At 40.8% G+C, this 21,361-nt stretch overlaps 1 protein-coding gene across 50 annotated transcripts in view; it reads left to right on the top strand.

Moving 5' to 3' along the window:
* Positions 1–21,361, top strand: part of unm_hu7910 (un-named hu7910) — a 43,925-nt gene that overhangs the window by 5,571 nt on the left and 16,993 nt on the right. For 4 of the 50 annotated variants that reach the window (XM_036943925.1, XM_036943928.1, XM_036943937.1 and 1 more), the window contains 9 exons: positions 4,096–4,326; positions 5,322–5,366; positions 6,389–6,457; positions 8,483–8,674; positions 10,144–10,194; positions 10,379–10,393; positions 11,422–11,490; positions 12,874–12,918; positions 16,493–19,240. In XM_036943925.1, coding sequence (XP_036799820.1) covers positions 4,096–4,326; positions 5,322–5,366; positions 6,389–6,457; positions 8,483–8,674; positions 10,144–10,194; positions 10,379–10,393; positions 11,422–11,490; positions 12,874–12,918; positions 16,493–18,735 — 2,960 coding nt within the window. In that variant the 3' untranslated portion in view covers positions 18,736–19,240. Of the gene's footprint in view, positions 1–4,095; positions 4,327–5,321; positions 5,367–6,388; positions 6,458–8,482; positions 8,675–10,143; positions 10,195–10,378; positions 10,394–10,443; positions 11,062–11,104; positions 11,491–11,587; positions 11,622–12,873; positions 12,919–16,492; positions 19,241–21,361 lie in introns of those variants that run through there. The other 46 variants (XM_036943932.1, XM_036943935.1, XM_036943939.1 and 43 more) reach the window with 40 other exon arrangements.

The following is a 21,361-nucleotide window of genomic DNA, read 5'->3' as shown; positions in this document are numbered from 1 at the left end:
TTGCCACATTTCAGGCTTCAAACATAAAGATATAAAACTGTATTTGTTTGTGAAGAATCAACAACAAGTGGGACACAATCATGAAGTGGAACGACATTTATTGGATATTTCAAACTTTTTTAACAAATCAAAAACTGAAAAATTGGGCGTGCAAAATTATTCAGCCCCTTTACTTTCAGTGCAGCAAACTCTCTCCAGAAGTTCAGTGAGGATCTCTGAATGATCCAATGTTGACCTAAATGACTAATGATGATAAATACAATCCACCCGTGTGTAATCAAGTCTCCGTATAAATGCACCTGCACTGTGATAGTCTCAGAGGTCCGTTAAAAGCGCAGAGAGCATCATGAAGAACAAGGAACACACCAGGCAGGTCCGAGATACTGTTGTGAAGAAGTTTAAAGCCGGATTTGGATACAAAAAGATTTCCCAAGCTTTAAACATCCCAAGGAGCACTGTGCAAGCGATAATATTGAAATGGAAGGAGTATCAGACCACTGCAAATCTACCAAGACCTGGCCGTCCCTCTAAACTTTCAGCTCATACAAGGAGAAGACTGATCAGAGATGCAGCCAAGAGGCCCATGATCACTCTGGATGAACTGGAGAGATCTACAGCTGAGGTGGGAGACTCTGTCCATAGGACAACAATCAGTCGTATATTGCACAAATCTGGCCTTTATGGAAGAGTGGCAAGAAGAAAGCCATTTCTTAAAGATATCCATAAAATGTGTCGTTTATAGTTTGCCACAAGCCACCTGGGAGACACACCAAACATGTGGAAGAAGGTGCTCTGGTCAGATGAAACCAAAATTGAACTTTTTGGCAACAATGCAAAACGTTATGTTTGGCGTAAAAGCAACACAGCTGAACACACCATCCCCACTGTCAAACATGGTGGTGGCAGCATCATGGTTTGGGCCTGCTTTTCTTCAGCAGGGACAGGGAAGATGGTTAAAATTGATGGGAAGATGGATGGAGCCAAATACAGGACCATTCTGGAAGAAAGCCTGATGGAGTCTGCAAAAGACCTGAGACTGGGACGGAGATTTGTCTTCCAACAAGACAATGATCCAAAACATAAAGCAAAATCTACAATGGAATGGTTCAAAAATAAACATATCCAGGTGTTAGAATGGCCAAGTCAAAGTCCAGACCTGAATCCAATCGAGAATCTGTGGAAAGAACTGAAAACTGCTGTTCACAAATGCTCTCCATCCAACCTCACTGAGCTCGAGCTGTTTTGCAAGGAGGAATGGGAAAAAAATTCAGTCTCTCGATGTGCAAAACTGATAGAGACATACCCCAAGCGACTTACAGCTGTAATCGCAGCAAAAGGTGGCGCTACAAAGTATTAACTTAAGGGGGCTGAATAATTTTGCACGCCCAATTTTTCAGTTTTTGATTTGTTAAAAAGGTTTGAAATATCCAATAAATGTCGTTCCACTTCATGATTGTGTCCCACTTGTTGTTGATTCTTCACAAAAAAATACAGTTTTATATCTTTATGTTTGAAGCCTGAAATGTGGCAAAAGGTCGCAAAGTTCAAGGGGGCCGAATACTTTCGCAAGGCACTGTACCTGATCTGAGCCATAAAGGAGACTAGGCATCAACCACTCCACTACCACTATCAGAGGGGTATCAATATTGATCGCTTTCAGATTAGCTATGACAGGCATTAAATATATAGCACCATTTTTGATTTCACCCCATCTCAAAATGGAATTGTTTTGACCGTTGGGAATGTGAGCTTATTTTCTCCTCCCGCTTTGGCTGTGAATGTGAGCCTCACAAAAGTGATTCCTCGTTATGAAATTATCAACTTTATCCTGTATATTTAAAAATAACATATACACTCATTGTTTAAAGCAAAACTACCAAAACTATTGCTGATGGTGAACCTGAACAATCAAAATAAAATCTGTTGTGAGCCCCGATCAGCAGGTATAGCCAGATGAGAGTTGTCCCCGGTAGCTTACTTTTATTACGGTAAAACCCCATTTTCAACAGCGAATAGATAACAATAACCTGGCAAATTTACATAGGTTGTCACTTAACTAATAAAGCCTAATATTGTGCAAACCATTTTAGAATGTTAATGCTGAAGGTGCCAGGCAGATGTGCAAGATCAGGAACAAGCTGCCTACCTAGTGTTGGTCAGTGCGCGAAGATGGGCACGGTGTGGGCACAGTGCGTAGTTTGACTAGGCTACTGATATTCCTTAGGGTTGTTTGGCATGGTCCCGTGTGGCTCAATTGGTAGAACATGGCACTTGCAATGCCAGGGTTGTGGGTTCAATTCACACGGGGGACTAGTAGAAATTAAACTGCAGTGGTGTAAAAATACTTTAAAGTTCAACTTTTGTTTGGTATCTGTACTTTACTGTTTAAAATGTACTTCAACTTTTACTTCACTACATTCCTAAAGAAAATGGTGTACATGGTCCATACGTTTTCCGTGACACCCAAAAATACTTGTTACATTTTGACAGGAAAATGGTCCAATTCTCACACTTATCAAGAGAACCTCTCTGGTCATCCCTACTGCCTCTGATCTGGCGGACTCATCATACACAAATACATTGTTTGTAAATTATGTCTGAGTGTTGGTGTTCACCTGGCTATCCGTAAATAAATAAATTGTGCCGTCTGGTGTGCTTAATATTAGGAAATTAAATTATTTATACTTTAACTTTTGATCTTAAGTACATTTTAGCAATTCCATTTACTTTTGATACTTAAGTAGTATACTTGATACTTAAGTAGTATTTTACTGGGTGACTTTCACTTGAGTAATTTTCTATTAAGGTATCTTTACTTCTACTCAAGTATGACAATTGAGTACTTTTTCCACCACTGTGAAATTGTATGCATTCACTACTGCAAGTCGCTCTAGATAAGAGCGTCTGAAATGCCTAAAATGTCAAATCTAATGCAAAATTACTTGTAGACTGTCCACACAGTTACATGCTTGGCTCCACACCGAAGGAGAGGATACATAAGTTGTCACATAAGATTAAGTATTTTCGGAAGGTAGAAAGAAAGTAATATGAGCAAAATAAAATGGCGAATCGTAACGTTTGAATCAACTTTCTGACCGATGTGTGCAACATTTGGATCGGTTTAGGATCTGTGGAACGATGCAGTCATATCTTACATCTCTGTTTCATACACTTTTTCATTGAAGAACCCAAGAGAGAAATCTAAAACCTTTCGAGGATCCAGCATGACCTTTAGGCAATCAACCAGTTATTTTATAGTGGAGAGTATGACATTTCTTTCTTTACACATCCAGAACATGAGCCTATGATGTTGAGTTATACCATCAGACATCAACTCTCTGCGAGCCTATGGAGGTTCCTCGTGTGAATAGCCTATGTCACTAGGAAGTATGCCAACATGAGACTACCCCTCTACTATTAGAGTTGGAATACCCCTCCTAGGTCTCACTTTAAACATGTCTAGGTAATGGGGGGGTCCAGACCAGGGAGAACCAGATCTGTCTTGGTGTTTCATACACCTTGTTTCTCATATTAGTTAACCAATATCACGTTTCATACTGGGACGTCTTGCATTTCAAAGGCACAACAACAACTTTTGGGCATACCTGTCATATTAAAGCTTGTCTTGCCTGGTGCTATTATGGGCAACCTTGAGTTGAGCCTGTCGGACTAGTCAGGGGCTGGGGCCATTATGTCTTCTGCCTGCCTCTGTCATTCAGTCATTTGATCCAGACAGGGTTATTTTCTAACCGGACTTCAGCATCCCCCTCATCGTCCTCTACTCAGATCTGCTCGCACTCTAACTCACAGCTTCTGTGGAAGGCCACCGGGCTAAGAATGGCTCCCGTTTCTTTCCGTCCTGTCAATCACACTGACTGAAAGTCCAGTCAAAATTATATTTACATTTGAGACATTTAGCAGATGCCCTTATCCAGAGTGACTTACACTAGTGCGTTCACCTTAAGATGTCTAGGCGAGAAAACAACATAACACAGTCGTAGCAAGTACATCTTCCAAAATGACTGCGATCTGTCCAGTATCCTACGCCCCAGTCAGAATAATTGACATATGCTCATTGTGTTCTTTCTTTTCCAGAGGTGAAGCCCGCAGCAATGGTGAATAAGAATGGTGTGAAAGCGGAGGCTGCTACTGCTAGTGGGGGTGGGGATGTTGCTAGTGGGGGTGTTGCTAGTGGGGGTGGAGGTGCTGCTAGTGGTTTTAGCGGCACTAAGATCTTCACCTGGTTCATGGTTCTGGCTCTGTTGGGGGTGTGGAGCTCCGTGGCAGTGGTGTGGTTAGATCTGGTGGACTACGACAATGTCATTGGTGAGTCACCTGACCTCCCCTCATTCCTATGATAAACAGTAATGCTTTATTTTACAGCCCGGTTTAAGCTGGTACCTGGTATTTACATGTTACTAAGAATACACTATGCTGTAACAATACTTACCTCATAGAATTCAACACAATTGGTACCTGGTACCAAACGGGAGTGACGCTTATGTCAATGAATCCCAAAGAAACCACAGTGTAATTCCAATGCTATTATTATTTTATTAGGATACTGTTTTAACAAATAACTACAGTATCGGCAGGCTGTAACCTTTATCTGATACAACTATTGCCTTGCTTTATCTCTCAAGATAAGAATGCACAACGTTACTAAATGTTTGTATTGATATATATTGTGTAGAGCAGGTAATGGTTTTCTACCATGTAGAATATAGGGCATTGGGTGTTAGTATGCTACAGTACATGTTAAGCCTAAATTGAGTATAGCCCCCTACTCCAGTATTTCCCAACTCCAGTCCACCAGTACCCCCAACAGCACATGTTTCTGTTGTAGTTCTGGACAAACTCACCTGATTCAACTTGTCAACTAATCATCAAGCCCTGGGTGAGTTGAATCAGGTGAGTTTGTCTGGGGTTACAACAGATACGTGTGCATTTGGGGGGACTGGGGTTGGTAAACACTGGTCTAGATGATGTTCTGTCCTCATAGCTTACTCTAGACACGTAGGAACAGCACTTCATGCCTTCTCTGACTCATACAGGAACCGAAATGTTGCATGTGGTTTTGACAGGAACACATATCAGACAGGAAGCCATAACATACTGTTTTAACTTTTCAATAAGATAATTAAGGGGAAAGATTCATTAGTACTGATATTAGTAAGAGGTTTTGTAAAAAATTATAATTGAATAACCAATTTAATGTGTAGCGTGAAGTTGGCACAATACTGACACTGTTTAATTAACCTTTGATCTGGATGGTACCCCTAAAAACAAAATGTGCCTGTGTGTCTTAATCTTGCATGCAGCGAGAGCAAAGGAATTCCCTTTGAACTTTTCAGAGGTTTTACAAGGTATTTATGGTCTTTGCTTGCATGCATCACCAAACAACACAAACCCATCTGTCATACTTCACAAAAAATATATTCAATTATATCTGTTATTTATTCTGAATAGTTTACATTATAATATGCCTCAAAGTAATGATTTAACAATATGCAGTAACAACGTATTTGTCTTGGCTTGCCGATGCTGCGTGCACCATACTGTAAATCCACCTTTGACTCCTACTGAAAGTTCTTCATTCTCATATCTCAGCATTCTTTGAATTAAAAGTATAGCTCCATTTCATTAAGGCCCTGCGACAGACTAGCGTCCTATCCAGGGAGCGTACTTGTACATCATGCTGCCTCACGCTACATAAACATGAGCCTATGGGTCACTTCAGCTCAGACAAGGCGTACTTACTTAGGCTTACTTATAGCTTCATTTTCTTATCCCCTCCCCTCCCAACCTTTTGACCAGAAAATTCATTTAATTTCCCAAACAGTTTTAGTTTTACTGTGATTGTGAACTCCCTGATTATTTAAAGGATCAGCTCTCCGTACTGAATAAATCGGTGTGTGTGTAGTCACTGGTCAGTGTGACCTCACTCAGGCCGTGTGTGTAACTACAGGAAGTCAGTCTGTGGTACAGCTATGTCTGCAGAGTGCAGTCAGAGTCGAGTGGCTGCTGCTTTGTCTACCGTATGTCTATACTGCTGCAGTTCAGCAGAATCACCTTGACCACAACCCCCCCACCATGTCCCCCTCAGAAATGTAAGAAGAATTCAGAGCTGAGATGCAGGCTGTAAATATGATACGGGTCCACTTTGAGCACCATAGTATGACTTCATTGGCAAGTGGGTTTTAGTGATACATCACGTATCACTAAAACCCAGAGGATCACATTAAAGAAAGCAAATGATCTGTTAACTGTTTCTAATTACAGAGGAAGTTAATGTCCCGCAATGATTTTCATGGATAGGAATATTTGTGGAAAGGACTGTACTCTGAATGTTTTTTATGGCATGACCCTATCTATGACATTTTCGCAGGTAAACTTTCAGCGTATGACGCAGATGGCGACGGGGACTTTGATGTGGAGGACGCCAAAGTACTACTTGGCAAGTGCATTTTTAATGATGACCTTTTTGTGACCTCTACAGTAAATGTTGCTTGTGCATGACTGACTTGGTTTCTTTAGTTTGAGTACCAGTGCAATCAACTAAACAGCTTACTTAGATGGGATAAACTCAAGTGTGTCACTTTAAAACCAGACATTTTTGTTGAGGCTGTGAATGAATCTTCACGTCAAAACATAGTTCCATGAAAATACTGCTGGACACAGTTGTTCAGAAGTAAATCTTTTGTTTAGTGTGCAGCTCAAAGAGCTTGAAGTCCTCTGGTAGCCTCTTCACAGAGTTATTTAACTCCTACAACAGCTGCAACAACTCTACATTTCTGTAGTGAGATATAGCTGAAAACCAACGTAACCATATTGCTTATGATTGTAATATTGGCCACCAGCCGCATGTACAGTGCCTTCGGAAAGTATTCAGACCCCTTTACTTTTTCTAAATTTTGTTAGGTTACATACAGCCTTATTAGAAAAATGGGGGGGAACAATCTACATACAATACCCCATAATGACAAAGCAAAAACAGGTTTTTTAGGGTCCAGTTGGAAGGTGAACCTTTGACCCAGTCTGAGGTCCTGAGCGCTCTGGAGCACGTTTTCATCAAGGATCTCTCTGTACTTTGCTCCATCGATCTTTGCCTCACTCCTGACTAGTCTCCCAGTCCCTGCCGCTGAAAAACATCCCCACAGCATGATGCTGCCACCACCATGCTTCACTGTAGGGATGGTGCCAGGTTTCCTCCAGACGTGACGCTTGGCATTCAGGCCAAAGACTTCAATCTTGGTTTCATCAGTCCAGATTATCTTGTTTCTCATGGTCTGAGAGTCTTTAGGTGCCTTTTGGCAAACTCCAAGCCGGCTGTGATGTGCCTTTTACTGAGGAGTGGCTTCTGTCTGTTCATTCTTCCATAAAGGCATGGTTGGTGGAGTGCTGCAGAGATGGTTGTCCTTCTGGAAGGTTCTCCCATCTCCACAGAGGAACTCCAGAGCTCTGTTAGAGTGACCATTGGGTTCTTGGTCACCTCCCTGAACAAGACCCTTCTCCTCCGATTGCTCAGTTTGGCTGGATAGCTAACTCTAGGAAGAGTCTTGGTGGTTCCAAACTTCTTCCATTTAGGAATGATGGAGGCCACTGTGTTCTTGGGGACCTTCAATGCTGCAGAAATGTTTTGGTACCCTTCCACAGATCTGTGCCTCGTTATAATCCTGTCTCGGAGCTCTACAAGCAATTCCTTCGACATCATGGCTTGGCTTTTGCTCTGACATGCGCTGTCAACTGGGGGACCTTATATAGACAGGTGTGTGCCTTTACAAATCATGTCAAATCAATTGAATTTACCTCAGGTGGACTCCAATCAAGTTGTAGAATCATCTCAAGGATGACCAATGGAAACAGGATGCACCTGAGCTCAATTTCAAGTCTCATAGCAAAGGGTCTGAATAGTTATGTACATTTTTATAAATGTAGCAAAAGAATCTAAAACATGTTTTCACTTTGTCATTGTGGGGTATTGTGTGTAGATTGCTGAGGATTTATTTGTATTTTATCAATTTTAGAATAAGGCTGTAACGTAACAAAGTGTGGAAAAAGTCAAGGGGTCTGAATACTTTCTGAAGGCACTGTATATACAATACTGGCTCATCACGGACACTTTCCAGTTCACATAATGCCTAGTCTAATAGCTCTTGTCCTGTGTGGCCTAATAAAGGGACTAATAAAGACTTAACCAATCAAAGACAAGGACTAATGACCGTCCCTGACTAAAAACACTGAGCAGGATTGGTTTCAGTACCTCTGTCCATAGCTAACAGCGACATTTCAAAGTTCTACACTTTCAGACAGCTACACTCTCAACTTTTAAAGGGGGTATTTTCTTGTCGCTCTTCTTATACGCCTCTCTCTTTCCTGCATTACCATCCACTCTCTTCATTTCTCTTCCCTTCCCTCTCTCCATCCTCTATCCTCTCTCTCCTCTTCTCTTCCCCCTTGTTTTCCTCCTCTCTCTCGTCAGGCTTGACCAAAGAGGGCGGTGAAATTACTAATGAAAACGCAGATTCCCTAGAGGAAATCTTCGGTATTTTAGCCGAGGAGGGCTCAGATTGGTTTCACGGCTTCTTCACGTTTCTCTATGACGTGATCTCTCCTCCCGTAGAGAAGGTGGAGGATCCAGAGAGTGAGACAGCAGAGGAGGAGGGTGATGCTGGTACGTCCCAGAACGGTGCTGGGGTTCAGGGCGTTATATTAGACCTACAGGATCAGTAGTCAAAAGCTCCTGAGCTTTCCACTCCTAGCTTCCCATCCATGAGGAGCAGAACGAGACTAGTCTACTGGGTGAGGCCTAAGGTCACCCAAAGGTCACCTCGCCCCTCAACTCTAAGTGGAGGAAATTGAAAATTGCGCTGGTCGTGTAAAGAATGTCTGAAAAGAGGATATCATGTTTTTGTCCTCCTTGACTTTGGACTTGTTGCTATGGTGCCATTGGGAATATTGGCCTGGACTTAAAAATACTTTTATGCTTTGCACTTTTTCGAAGCTTTTGCACTACTCATCATTGTTGTGATGCACATATTCTTTGCACATCTTTGTTCTGGCTGAATTAATCATTTATGTGCTATTTAAATCTTTTAATTTTGCCAGTTAAACTGAATTTGTCATTTCTGCTTTTAGACCATTGGTAAAGAAAGACGGGATTTGAAAGTAATCAGTTAATCTATACTCTTAAAAGCCTTACAGTAATTCCCTTTAATCAGAAATGTCAATTAAGTATTTTATCTTTATAACCAACCACTGACCATCCACATAACACTGTTCAGGCTTCTGATAACGTTCTATTTCGCAGTTTGTGTCTCATAGTTTAATTCACAAAAAAAGTATGATGTCGTGTATCTTTTTAGCAGTGCAACATTGGATACTGCAGTACATGCCGTTTTCTATCCTCAAACGCTTATTATGTGCAGCGTTTTTTGCATTTCTATTTGAAGGAAATGTGTATTAAACTGTAACTGCTAATAAACCACCATGCTATTATTGGATTGAAGAGACGTTCCCATCTCTTGCCAAACAGCCCCACAAAGCTCAGCCTGAACCCCAGAGTTTAGGAATGTCGTCCACATTGACTTTACTTTAAGTATTTACGGAAGGGTTTCAGACTCTGTTTTCAGTTTCTTTATTTACCGAAGGTCACAATGACCAAGAGAGGGTGTATTTCTGTTCCAGACTGGAGGGACAATCGGCCAGAGTTTAGGCCATTTAAAAAGAAAAAACTATTTTAAGTAGGCCTAATGTAATATGTAGTACTAGTCTATTAAAATATCTTGAGGTAAAATATCTGAACACTGCAATTTGTTTATTATGTAGTGAGGTAAAGTTTTAGCATCCGTCTAATAAATATGACTCGCAGTGTTGATGGAACTATTTTATGTGTAGTGCCCATGTTTGTAGATAGTAGACACTATCAAAGATTATGGTCATCGACGAAGTGTTATGCCTTTTGTACAGGAGTGGATCATGACAGGAATAAGTGACTTCTTTCTGTTTCATATAGATTGAGCGACAGTGTCATATTTGTGGTATGATGCACAGTTTGCACTCTTTTGAAATGGCACGTACAGTCCCCTCCGACATGGTCCATGCTGTGGCTAATATCTTTTTTTGTTTTTGTTTGTATGTTAGACGAGAAAGAGGTCAAAACTGCTGCTCCCAAAAAGGAAACGCTGAAAAAAGGTACTTCCTCCCGGTTGGTTGCTCCCTGTGCGTGTTGACTTTGGCCTACATTTTGAGTTTTTTGTTAAACTACCTCGTGACCCTTAATATTGCCTAGTAAATGGACCAACCCTCAACAAAAAAACATACTGTGTCGAAATGTGTCACTGTTGCTAATGGTACTTCTTTCCTTTGACATAATTAGAGGACAAGAAAAAAGGTATCTTCCTTCAATTTCTTTTCCAGAATGATTTTATTCTCTTTGGGAATAAAAGTATCATTTTTGTCTGTGTGTGTGCGCGTGCGTACGTGTGTTTAAGTTGTAAAATTGATTTCTGGTGGGCATGATATGGTCACACTTTGTGTGAGAATCAACTTTCTCTGGACTGTGGCTCTTCGCTCTGTTTGCGTGTGCACCATGGATTTTTAAACAGCCCTTTGACAGACAGTGCAGCAGTCAGGGATCAGAGGTAGAAGACTTCATACGTGGAAATATTGTATCACTCACGTTATGTTTTTGACCAAGAAGTAGGCCTCTTAACTTCATGCAACACCTCGGTCAAAACTGTGATTAAAATTAGCTTGTGTTGCACTGTTGCCTCTCATTTTGAAGAGAGAGACGATAGTTTTGTCTTGTGTGTAGCCAACCAAGGCCCAAGTTTAAACTTGTTGTTCAAATGAGTATAGGTTGGATTATTGTTTACCGTCAATTTTATATTGCACTTTTCATCTGTTTTTTCTCCATTCAGAAGAGTGGGGTCAGAGCCAGGGATCAGCCATTCTTTTTTTACCTAGTCGGCTCTAAGATTTGAACCAGCAACTGTTCGGTTACTGGCCCAATGCTCCTAACCGCTTGGATAAGACGATCTGCAACTCGTACAGGCTGTTGTAAGGCAAAATTAAATCTCATTAGTGGATTGAAGTAGTTCCCTGTTCAGAATAGATCTCATTCTTTAAAAAATCTATATATAATAATATATAGTTTGGTTACTTTTGGGTCTTATTGGACTTTTTTTTAACAAGATTACATGAAAGACCATAAACTAGGCAGAGGCACAATAAAGGTTAAATTATGTTTTCATTTTCTTTAAAGCGGCACAATGTATTTGATTAACTGAAATGTGTTTTCAGAGACTGAATGACTGTTGACTTTGGTTTGATGATGCACTCTGGAATAGCATGATCACTTCTTCTTCATTTGACACACACTTAACTTTGGTTTCTCTTTGTCCCCTGAAAACATTTCAGCTGAGAATATTGTAGAGGTTCCCGTTCCAAAAACAGAAAAGACAAAAGGTAGCCTACTATTTAATGGTGGTGAGTCTGTTGTGAGTCTGTTGTATGAGTCAATTCTTGTTGACCATTGATGAAGCTAAAAAGCTCTTCCTTTCTTCATTTTTTTTTTTTAAACAAGCCTGTGGATGCTATGACAAAAGTCAAACCTGAAGGTACTTAAACTAAATATCCAGTTAAAGTCCAGTTCCATTGAGTTTTAATCTGTCAGGAAAGTGGTAATGTGTGTTGCATATGCGTGTTGTTTATCATTAATACAATCATCAGTCATACTTTCAAGATGTTGAGTTTTGATTCTGTAGTGGTTGTTATAATGACACCTGTATTCATTCCCCAAACTTCCTGTGGGGCATGGACAAGGGTCAGAGGTACATCGGCCTAATGCTAATGATGTCTGTTGAGAAAGAAAGTATTTTTAATGACCTTAAACCCATGACTGTTTACACCTATACGATGGAGACATCCTTCTGCTCCAGGTCACCTTAAAGCCTGTTTGTTTGCATTCAGGACGACTTCACATACTTGGGTCTAATTTCTCAATATTCTTAAGAGATTTTGGGTTAGGGGATGAAGAGGGTGGCTAATGTAAAGCTACTAGTGTGAGTAGTTGTTTAACAGTAGAGCTCACCATGGTCTTACTTCTGAGTAGTTTATAGGCTTTGTGGTCCTTTGTAGCCCAGTTGTTTGAGCACGGCGCTTGTAACGCCAGGGTAGTGGGTTCGATTCTCAGGATCACCCATATGCAAAACGCATGCACACATAAAAGCATCTGCTAAATGGCATATTATGATAACATTTGTTCACATATGCCTAACTGCGTAGATGTGTTCCACCATTTTCACACACATTTTCTTGCTAATTACTGCGTTACATCTTTAATCCATTCCTATATGGGCCAATTGTGTGCCGCCCTATGGGACTCCCAATCACAGCCAGGTACTATTCGAACCAGGTACTATTGTGACGCCTCTTGCACTGAGATGCAGTTCCTTAGACCGCTGTGCCACTCGGAAGCCCTTCTAATAGTTAGCCTGATTTCAGTTTGTGACAAAACAAGCAAGTGTATCAATCATTTTTACAAAAGCAAATATGTTGTATTTTCAGCTGTTCGAAGCAGGTGTACAAAACCGAAAGTAAAAGATGCAAAAACAAAACTTAAGCATGGGAAGCATAGAAATAGCTCACATAGAACATATCTACCGCTTCTTAGACTTGCTTTAAATGAGTGTCAGAGTTAAGTGTCAGGTCTATAACTCACATTTCTATGTGAATTTAATGGGGTCGCCCAAAAAGTTACATATTGCAGCTTTAAAGGTGCCTGAGTTCTATCAACCATGGTTGTAATTTTATTGTGAAGTAGCTCTAATTCCTTGGTGTTTTATTACTGTTCTTCCTCTCTCAAATCAGATCAGAGTCCTGGAGAGGTGGCTTCTAAAAAGAACAGAACAAAAGGTATCAGCATGTTGCATTTGGTTGTTAGACGAAAGTGAACTTCTTTGGTGTGTGATTGTTTTGCCTGACGTGCACTGACAACCGAATTGTATCTTTGCTTGCATCCCTCTTGGTTATTAAACATGACAAAACGCTGTATTGATAATGAAATTTAAGATTGATTGATTATCCAAATTAGTTGACCGATTAATCGGCATGGCCGATTTTATTAGGGCCGATTTCCAGTTTTCATAACAATCGGTAATCTGTATTTTTGGACGCTGATTATGGCTGATTACATTGCACTCCACAAGGAGACTGCGTGGCAGGCTGACTACTTGTTACGCGAGTGCAGCAAGGAACAAAGGTATGTTGTTAGCTAGCATTAAACTTATCTTAGAAAAAAACATCAATCTTAACATAATCACTAGTTAACTACACATGGTTGATGATATTACTAGTTTATCTAGCTTGTCCTGCGTTGCCTATAATCAATGCAGTGCCTGTTAATTTATCATCGAATCACAGCCTATTTCGCCAAACGGGTGATGATTTAACAAGCGCATTCGTGAAATAAGCACTGTCGTTGCACCAATATTTAGACTTAGGGATGCCACCCTGGATAAAATATGGAACGGTTCCGTATTTCACTGAAAGAATAAGCATTTTGTTTTCGAAATCATAGTTTCCAGATTTTACCATATTAATAATGACCTAAGGCTCGTATTTCTGTGTTTTTATTATATAGTGTTTAGAGCGTTGGACTAGTAACCGAAAGGCTGCAAGTTCAAATCCCCAAGCTGACAAGGTACAAATCTGTCGTTCTGCCCCTGAACAGGCAGTTAACCCACTGTTCCTAGGCCGTCATTGAAAATAAGAATTTGTTCTTAACTGACTTGCCTAGTTAAATAAAGGTAAAAAATATATATATATGATTTGATATTTGATTGAGCGGTGGTAGGCAGCAGCAGGCTCGTAAGCATTCATTCAAACAGCAGTTTCCAGCGTTTGCCAGTAACTCTTCGCTGTGTTTCAAGCATTGCCCTGTTTATGACTTCAAGCCTATCAACTCCCGAGATTAGGCTGTCAATACTAAAGTGCCTATAAGAACATCCAATAGTCAAAGGTATATGAAATACAAATGGTATAGAGAGAAATAGTACTATAATTCCTATAATAACTACAATCTAAAACTTCTTAACTGGAAATATTGAAGACTCATGTTAAAAGGAACCACCAGCTTTAATATGTTGTCATGTTCTGAGGAAGGAACTTAAACGTTAGCTTTTTTACATGGCACATATTGCACTTTTACTTTGTTCTCCAACACTGTTTTTGCATTATTTAAACCAAATTGAACATGTTTCATTATTTATTTGAGACTAAATAGATTTTATTTATGTATTATATTAAGTTAAAATAAAAGTTTTCATTCAGTATTGTTGTGATTGTCATTATTACAAATATATATTAAAATCGGACGATTTAATCGGTATCAGCTTTTTTTGGTCCTCCAATAATCGGTATCGGTGTTGAAAAATCATAATCAGTCGACCTCTAATCCTAATACGTAATGTGTGCCATAATCTGAATAACCTTGTTTTTCTGATGTGATTTGATTAGTTTGATTTAGTGGTGTTGAAATGACTGGAGTGAGTTGTTAGGATGAATCAACTCCATGAAGAGTTGTGGAATCATCCGCCATAAGATGTGCAGCATGTTGATTCACATGTTGAACTCTAGTCCGGTCGGTGTGTTTTTTTTAACACTTATTACCATGGATGTGATGTAATAAGAAAAGAACCCGGAATATGCTAACGTAGTACCAGCAGCAACAAGGTGAAAACTGTAGATGTTCAATCTCAGCCTTGTTTTAACCTATTGTCCTAAGGCTATTTGATCAACTATAATATGTCATATGTATTGTAATAGCAGGACAAGCAAGCCATCCAGTCTGGGTGCAGAAGTAGCAAAACTGCAGAGGGAAGAAGAGACTGCAGCTGGAAATTGAGAAATTATTACTCAATCGGGAGAAAATAAAGATGGCAGGGAAATTACAATTAGAGTTTTTGTCGAGCGTGAAGATTTTAAGCCCGGCCCGACCAGAGCCTGAGGAGAGACAGGTGGTCAATGCTCTGCGGCCCAGAAAGCCCAGGGAATGTTACATGCTGAACTCAACGAGGAGAAAGTGGGGGAGGAAATTGAACAAGAAGACAAAAGACAGGCTGAGAATATTCTTGCTAAAGAGGAGCAGGAGAGACAATTGGCCAGAGTGCTGTAGCTCAAGAGGTGGCCCAAAGGTCCAGGAAATGCTAGAGGCTTAACTCGAAAGAGGAAAGAGAGGAGAGCGCAGGAGTAAGCAGAGAAAGAAAGGCTAGAGAAAGAGAGTGTTTTGAAGTAGTTCAAGGAGGGAGACGAAAAAGAGGCCGAATAACTGTAGACTATACAGTCGCCTCAGTTTAATTTCCTACACTGGTTTGGTTGTTACTATAAAGCACCACCGAACTATAGCCTGCATATTGGAGTTTTTCTTCAATTTCGTGAGCAATGTTGTGAACACCCTTTAGTGATCAATGGCTTTTCTCATGCAGGTTTGATGTTTTCAAATGATCAGATAGCTGATTGGTAAAGTGCATGCATGCAAAAGAGTCATGGCAGAACCACAATACCCAATTACAGCATGATTTGGATAGCTGATTCGGAGATCAACACCATAATCCTTGCATCAAGAGTGATGTCTATGAATTTGAATAGCTGAAACTTCTGTAATTTCTCCTAGAAATCTGATTTTAAAACTAACCTAACTATACTACTAATCTTACACCTAACCCGATTTAATTCAGAAACATTTTTTCTGCTCCAACAAATTTTGGATCTTTTCAAAATGAACATGGAGTGAAATGTTGTATTTTCAAATAATTTGTGTGATAATTGTGAAGAGTCTCAAAAGTAGCGACTAATTCAAATAAGACTTAATTCAAATAAGAGTTACCATAGAACAGGCCCCAGTATCTGTGCGTTAATGTCAACGTTGAGTATGACGGCTCTCCTCTAATGCCCAGGAAGCGCCGTTACAAACTCCCATTAGACAGCTCTGCAAGTGTTATGTCAAAATAAGTTTCTTAGTCACAGTATGGATGAGCAACAGTCTTCATTTACTCCCATTACAGCCGTTAATGTACTTCCGAAAAGTTCTAAATAAAAATGTACAAGCAACAAAAAAAAAAAAACTATTAGTTTCCCCCAAGCACAGGTCGAAGTCTACAACAGTTCAATACATTGGAGGTGTCGAATGGGTAATTATTCGGTTGCTTGTGCATTCTTATTTTTTTTACAATTGGAAGTACATACCGGCCGTAACGGGAGTAAATTAAGATAGTTGCTCAGCAAAACTCCATATTTTGTGAGTAACAAACATATTTTGACATTAAAATTGGAGTTGAATTGGAGCTTCCTAGGCGTTAGGGACATTTCTAAGACACAGATACTGGGGCACATACATAACAATAATAATAAACCTCCTGGCATGTGCCACTGGCAGTGGGAAATAGGAGTGTTGACATACTGCCCTTTAAAACAAGTTTCAAACCCCCAGAGCACCCAACAAGAGAACTTGGGAGGAAATTAAAGTCAGCATTAAAGGAACAGTTGAGAATGATCCATGAGAAGATTGAAGCTCAAAAAATTGCTGAAATGGCTTTGGCTGAAGTGAGAAGTATCCTGGACAAAGAGGAGGAAGAGAGACAATTGGTCAATGCTCTGGAACTCAAGAGGCAAGAGGGGGCCCAAAAAGCCCAGGAAATGTTAGAGGCTCAACTTCGAGAGGAAAGAGAACAAGAAGAGAAAAGAGAGGCTGAGAGAAAAGCACAGGAGCAAGCAGGGAAAGAGAGGCTGGAGAAAGAGCAACTGGAGCAGTTGGAAAGAGAAGAGAAAGAGAGGGAAGCTGAGGAGAAGGCAGAAAAAGAGCAATTGGAGAAGGAAAAGCTAGAGAAAGAGAGGATAGAAAAGGAGAAGGCAGAGCTGGAAAGGATGGAGAAAGAGAGACTGGAAAAGGATCAAGCAGCCAAAGAGAAAGCAGAAAAGGAAAGACTACAGAAGGAACGGGTCGCCAAAGAGAAAGCAGAAAAGGAGAGGATTGAGAAGGAACGGGTCGCCAAAGAGAAAGCAGAAAAGGAGAGGATTGAGAAGGAACGGGTCGCCAAAGAGAAAGCAGAAAAGGAGAGGATTGAGAAGGAACGGGTTGCCAAAGAGAAAGCCGAAAATGAGAGGATTGAGAAGGAACGGGTCGCCAAAGAGAAAGCAGAAAAGGAGAGGATTGAGAAGGAACGGGTCGCCAAAGAGAAAGCAGAAAAGGAGAGGATTGAGAAGGAACGGGTCTCCAAAGAGAAAGCAGAAAAGGAGAGGGTTGAGAAGGAACGGGTCGCCAAAGAGAAAGCAGAAAAGGAGAGGGTTGAGAAGGAACGGGTCGCCAAAGAGAAAGCAGAAAAGGAGAGGCTTGAAAAGGAACGGGTCGCCAAAGAGAAAGCAGAAAAGGAAAGGATTGAGAAGGAACGGGTCGCCAAAGAGAAAGCAGAAAAGGAGAGGATTGAGAGGGAACGGGTCGCCAAAGAGAAAGCAGAAAAGGAGAGGCTTGAAAAGGAACGGGTCGCCAAAGAGAAAGCAGAAAAGGAAAGGATTGAGAAGGAACGGGTCGCCAAAGAGAAAGCAGAAAAGGAAAGGATTGAGAAGGAACGGGTCGCCAAAGAGAAAGCAGAAAAGGAGAGGCTTGAAAAGGAACGGGTCGCCAAAGAGAAAGCAGAAAAGGAAAGGATTGAGAAGGAACGGGTCGCCAAAGAGAAAGCAGAAAAGGAGAGGATTGAGAGGGAACGGGTCGCCAAAGAGAAAGCAGAAAAGGAGAGGATTGAGAAGGAACGGGTCGCCAAAGAGAAAGCAGAAAAGGAGAGGATTGAGAAGGAACGGGTCGCCAAAGAGAAAGCAGAAAAGGAGAGGATTGAGAGGGAACGGGTCGCCAAAGAGAAAGCAGAAAAGGAGAGGATTGAGAAGGAACGGGTCGCCAAAGAGAAAGCAGAAAAGGAGAGGATTGAGAGGGAACGGGCCGCCAAAGAGAAAGCAGAAAAGGAGAGGATTGAGAGGGAACGGGTCGCCAAAGAGAAAGCAGAAAAGGAAAGGATTGAGAAGGAACGGGTCGCCAAAGAGAAAGCAGAAAAGGAGAGGATTGAGAGGGAACGGGTCGCCAAAGAGAAAGCAGAAAAGGAGAGGATTGAGAAGGAACGGGTCGCAAAGGAATCTGAAAAGGAGAGGATGGAGACAGAAAGGGTAGCAAAGGGATCTGAAAAGAAGAGGATGGAGAGAGAAAGGGTAGCGAAGGGATCTGAAAAGAAGAGGATGGAGAGAGAAAGGGTAGCGAAGGGATCTGAAAAGAAGAGGATGGAGAGAGAAAGGGTAGCGAAGGGAAAGGAGAGAGCAGAGAAAGAGCAACAAGCCAGAGAGTTAGCTGCTAAAGAAAAGGAGAGAGTGGCGGTAAAAGGACACTTTGTCAAAGAAAAGACTGCAAAGGCCAAGGTTGAGACAGAACAGTTACCCAAGATAGACAGAGAACAGTTACCTAAGGTGAAGGCAGGGAAGGAGAGAGCAGAAAAAGAGCCTCTACTCAAAGAAAAGATAGAAAGGGAGAGAGTTGTGAAAGAGAAAAGAGCCAAACAAGCAAAAGAGGAGATGCCAGAGAAAAATGCAAACAACTTCACAACTACAAGCAAGAAGGAAAAAATATTGGCTATACAAGATCTTCTGAAGCCTAAAGCCACCAAGGTGAACAAGAAATGGAGCTTCACAGGATGATGATCCTTCAATTACAAAACCGACAACTATCCCCTCCTCCCTAAAGGCACTTCTGTAGATCTGCAGGGATTGGAAAGAGCTAAGCAATGCAGTGCTTCACATTGTCCTTCTGATAGGCTGGATGGATTCTCTAACATATTGCCATGTTTCCAACCCCTTCAGATCTACACGTGTCTAATGAGGAGGGGCTAGGAATTGATTTACATTTGAGCCAATATAATCGATGGTGCTGAATTTAAATTCACGTTCATGCCAATGCTAAATATGTTATGGCTGGTCTGTGGTGATCTGTGATAATCAACTTTGGTTTTGGTCTTCGGTTCTTACAAATCAGAGCCTTGTCCTCCCCCTTTTGGTACGTTTTTATGGCACAATACGAATGATTGATTGATTTATTGGGAAAAATATGCACTGAGTACAACCCAGCGGATAACATGTTATAGAGATTCCACTTGTGTCCAACATGTACCCTGATATATATTTACACATACATACATACAGTGCCTTGCGAAAGTATTCAGCCCCCTTGAACTTTGCGACCTTTTGCCACATTTCAGGCTTCAAACATAAAGATATAAAACTGTATTTTTTTGTGAAGAATTAACAACAAGTGGGACACAATCATGAAGTGGAACGACATTTATTGGATATTTCAAACTTTTTTAACAAATCAAAAACTGAAAAATTGGGCGTGCAAAATTATTCAGCCCCCTTAAGTTAATACTTTGTAGCGCCACCTTTTGCTGCGATTACAGCTGTAAGTCGCTTGGGGTATGTCTCTATCAGTTTTGCACATCGAGAGACTGAAATGTTTTCCCATTCCTCCTTGCAAAACAGCTCGAGCTCAGTGAGGTTGGATGGAGAGCATTTGTGAACAGCAGTTTTCAGTTCTTTCTACAGATTCTCGATTGGATTCAGGTCTGGACTTTGACTTGGCCATTCTAACAACTGGATATGTTTATTTTTGAACCATTCCATTGTAGATTTTGCTTTATGTTTTGGATCATTGTCTTGTTGGAAGACAAATCTCCGTCCCAGTCTCAGGTCTTTTGCAGACTCCATCAGGTTTTCTTCCAGAATGGTCCTGTATTTGGCTCCATCCATCTTCCCATCAATTTTAACCATCTTCCCTGTCCCTGCTGAAGAAAAGCAGGCCCAAACCATGATGCTGCCACCACCATGTTTGACAGTGGGGATGGTGTGTTCAGGGTGATGAGCTGTGTTGCTTTTACGCCAAACATAACGTTTTGCATTGTTGCCAAAAAGTTCAATTTTGGTTTCATCTGACCAGAGCACCTTCTTCCACATGTTTGGTGTGTCTCCCAGGTGGCTTGTGGCAAACTTTAAACAACACTTTTTATGGATATCTTTAAGAAATGGCTTTCTTCTTGCCACTCTTCCATAAAGGCCAGATTTGTGCAATATACGACTGATTGTTGTCCTATGGACAGAGTCTCCCACCTCAGCTGTAGATCTCTGCAGTTCATCCAGAGTGATCATGGGCCTCTTGGCTGCATCTCTGATCAGTCTTCTCCTTGTATGAGCTGAAAGTTTAGAGGGACGGCCAGGTCTTGGTAGATTTGCAGTGGTCTGATACTCCTTCCATTTCAATATTATCGCTTGCACAGTGCTCCTTGGGATGTTTAAAGCTTGGGAAATCTTTTTGTATCCAAATCCGGCTTTAAACTTCTTCACAACAGTATCTCGGACCTGCCTGGTGTGTTCCTTGTTCTTCATGATGCTCGCTGCGCTTTTAACGGACCTCTGAGACTATCACAGTGCAGGTGCATTTATACGGAGACTTGATTACACACAGGTGGATTGTATTTATCATCATTAGTCATTTAGGTCAACATTGGATCATTCGGAGATCCTCACTGAACTTCTGGAGAGAGTTTGCTGCACTGAAAGTAAAGGGGCTGAATAATTTTGCACGCCCAATTTTTCAGTTTTTGATTTGTTCAAAAAGTTTGAAACATCCAATAAATGTCGTTCCACTTCATGATTGTGTCCCACTTGTTGTTGATTCTTCACAAAAAAATACAGTTTTATATCTTTATGTTTGAAGCCTGAAATGTGGCAAAAGGTCGCAAAGTTCAAGGGGGCCGAATACTTTCGCAAGGCACTGTACATACATGCATACATACTGTATAATCATTTCAGAAAGATGGGTACCGGCACACTGATAAATGCTCCCATAGATACACCTGCAGAAGCATTCATTAAAATTGTGGGAGCATTCATTAGTGTGTGAGTCTTTCTTTCTGTCTTTCTTTCATTAGTGTACGTTCTGTACCCTTCACCTGCAAGTCACTGAATACACTACTTTGAAACTAGTTACAATGCAATATTATGCCATTTTGACATTTGTGTGTTTTACTGTATTTCTTACATTGCTACAATTTAACATCATCCTATCACTTTCTAACATAAGTGTTAATGTCCTAATAATGTCAAAAGATATTGAATTATATACAGACTAAAGACAAAGTATGCTCATTGACTTGAAGTGATTGTTTTTTTTTTAGATTAGAAAATTGACCAGAATATTTACCTGAGGTGCTGACTTGCTGCACCCTCGACAACTACTGTGATTATTATTATTTGACTGGTCATTTATGAACAT

The sequence above is a fragment of the Oncorhynchus mykiss genome, chromosome 15, assembly GCF_013265735.2.
Source record: "Oncorhynchus mykiss isolate Arlee chromosome 15, USDA_OmykA_1.1, whole genome shotgun sequence".
NCBI classification, from domain to species: Eukaryota; Metazoa; Chordata; class Actinopteri; order Salmoniformes; family Salmonidae; genus Oncorhynchus; species Oncorhynchus mykiss.
The sequence above is the reverse complement of the archived record's forward strand: the minus strand, read 5'-3'. Positions and strand labels throughout refer to the sequence as shown.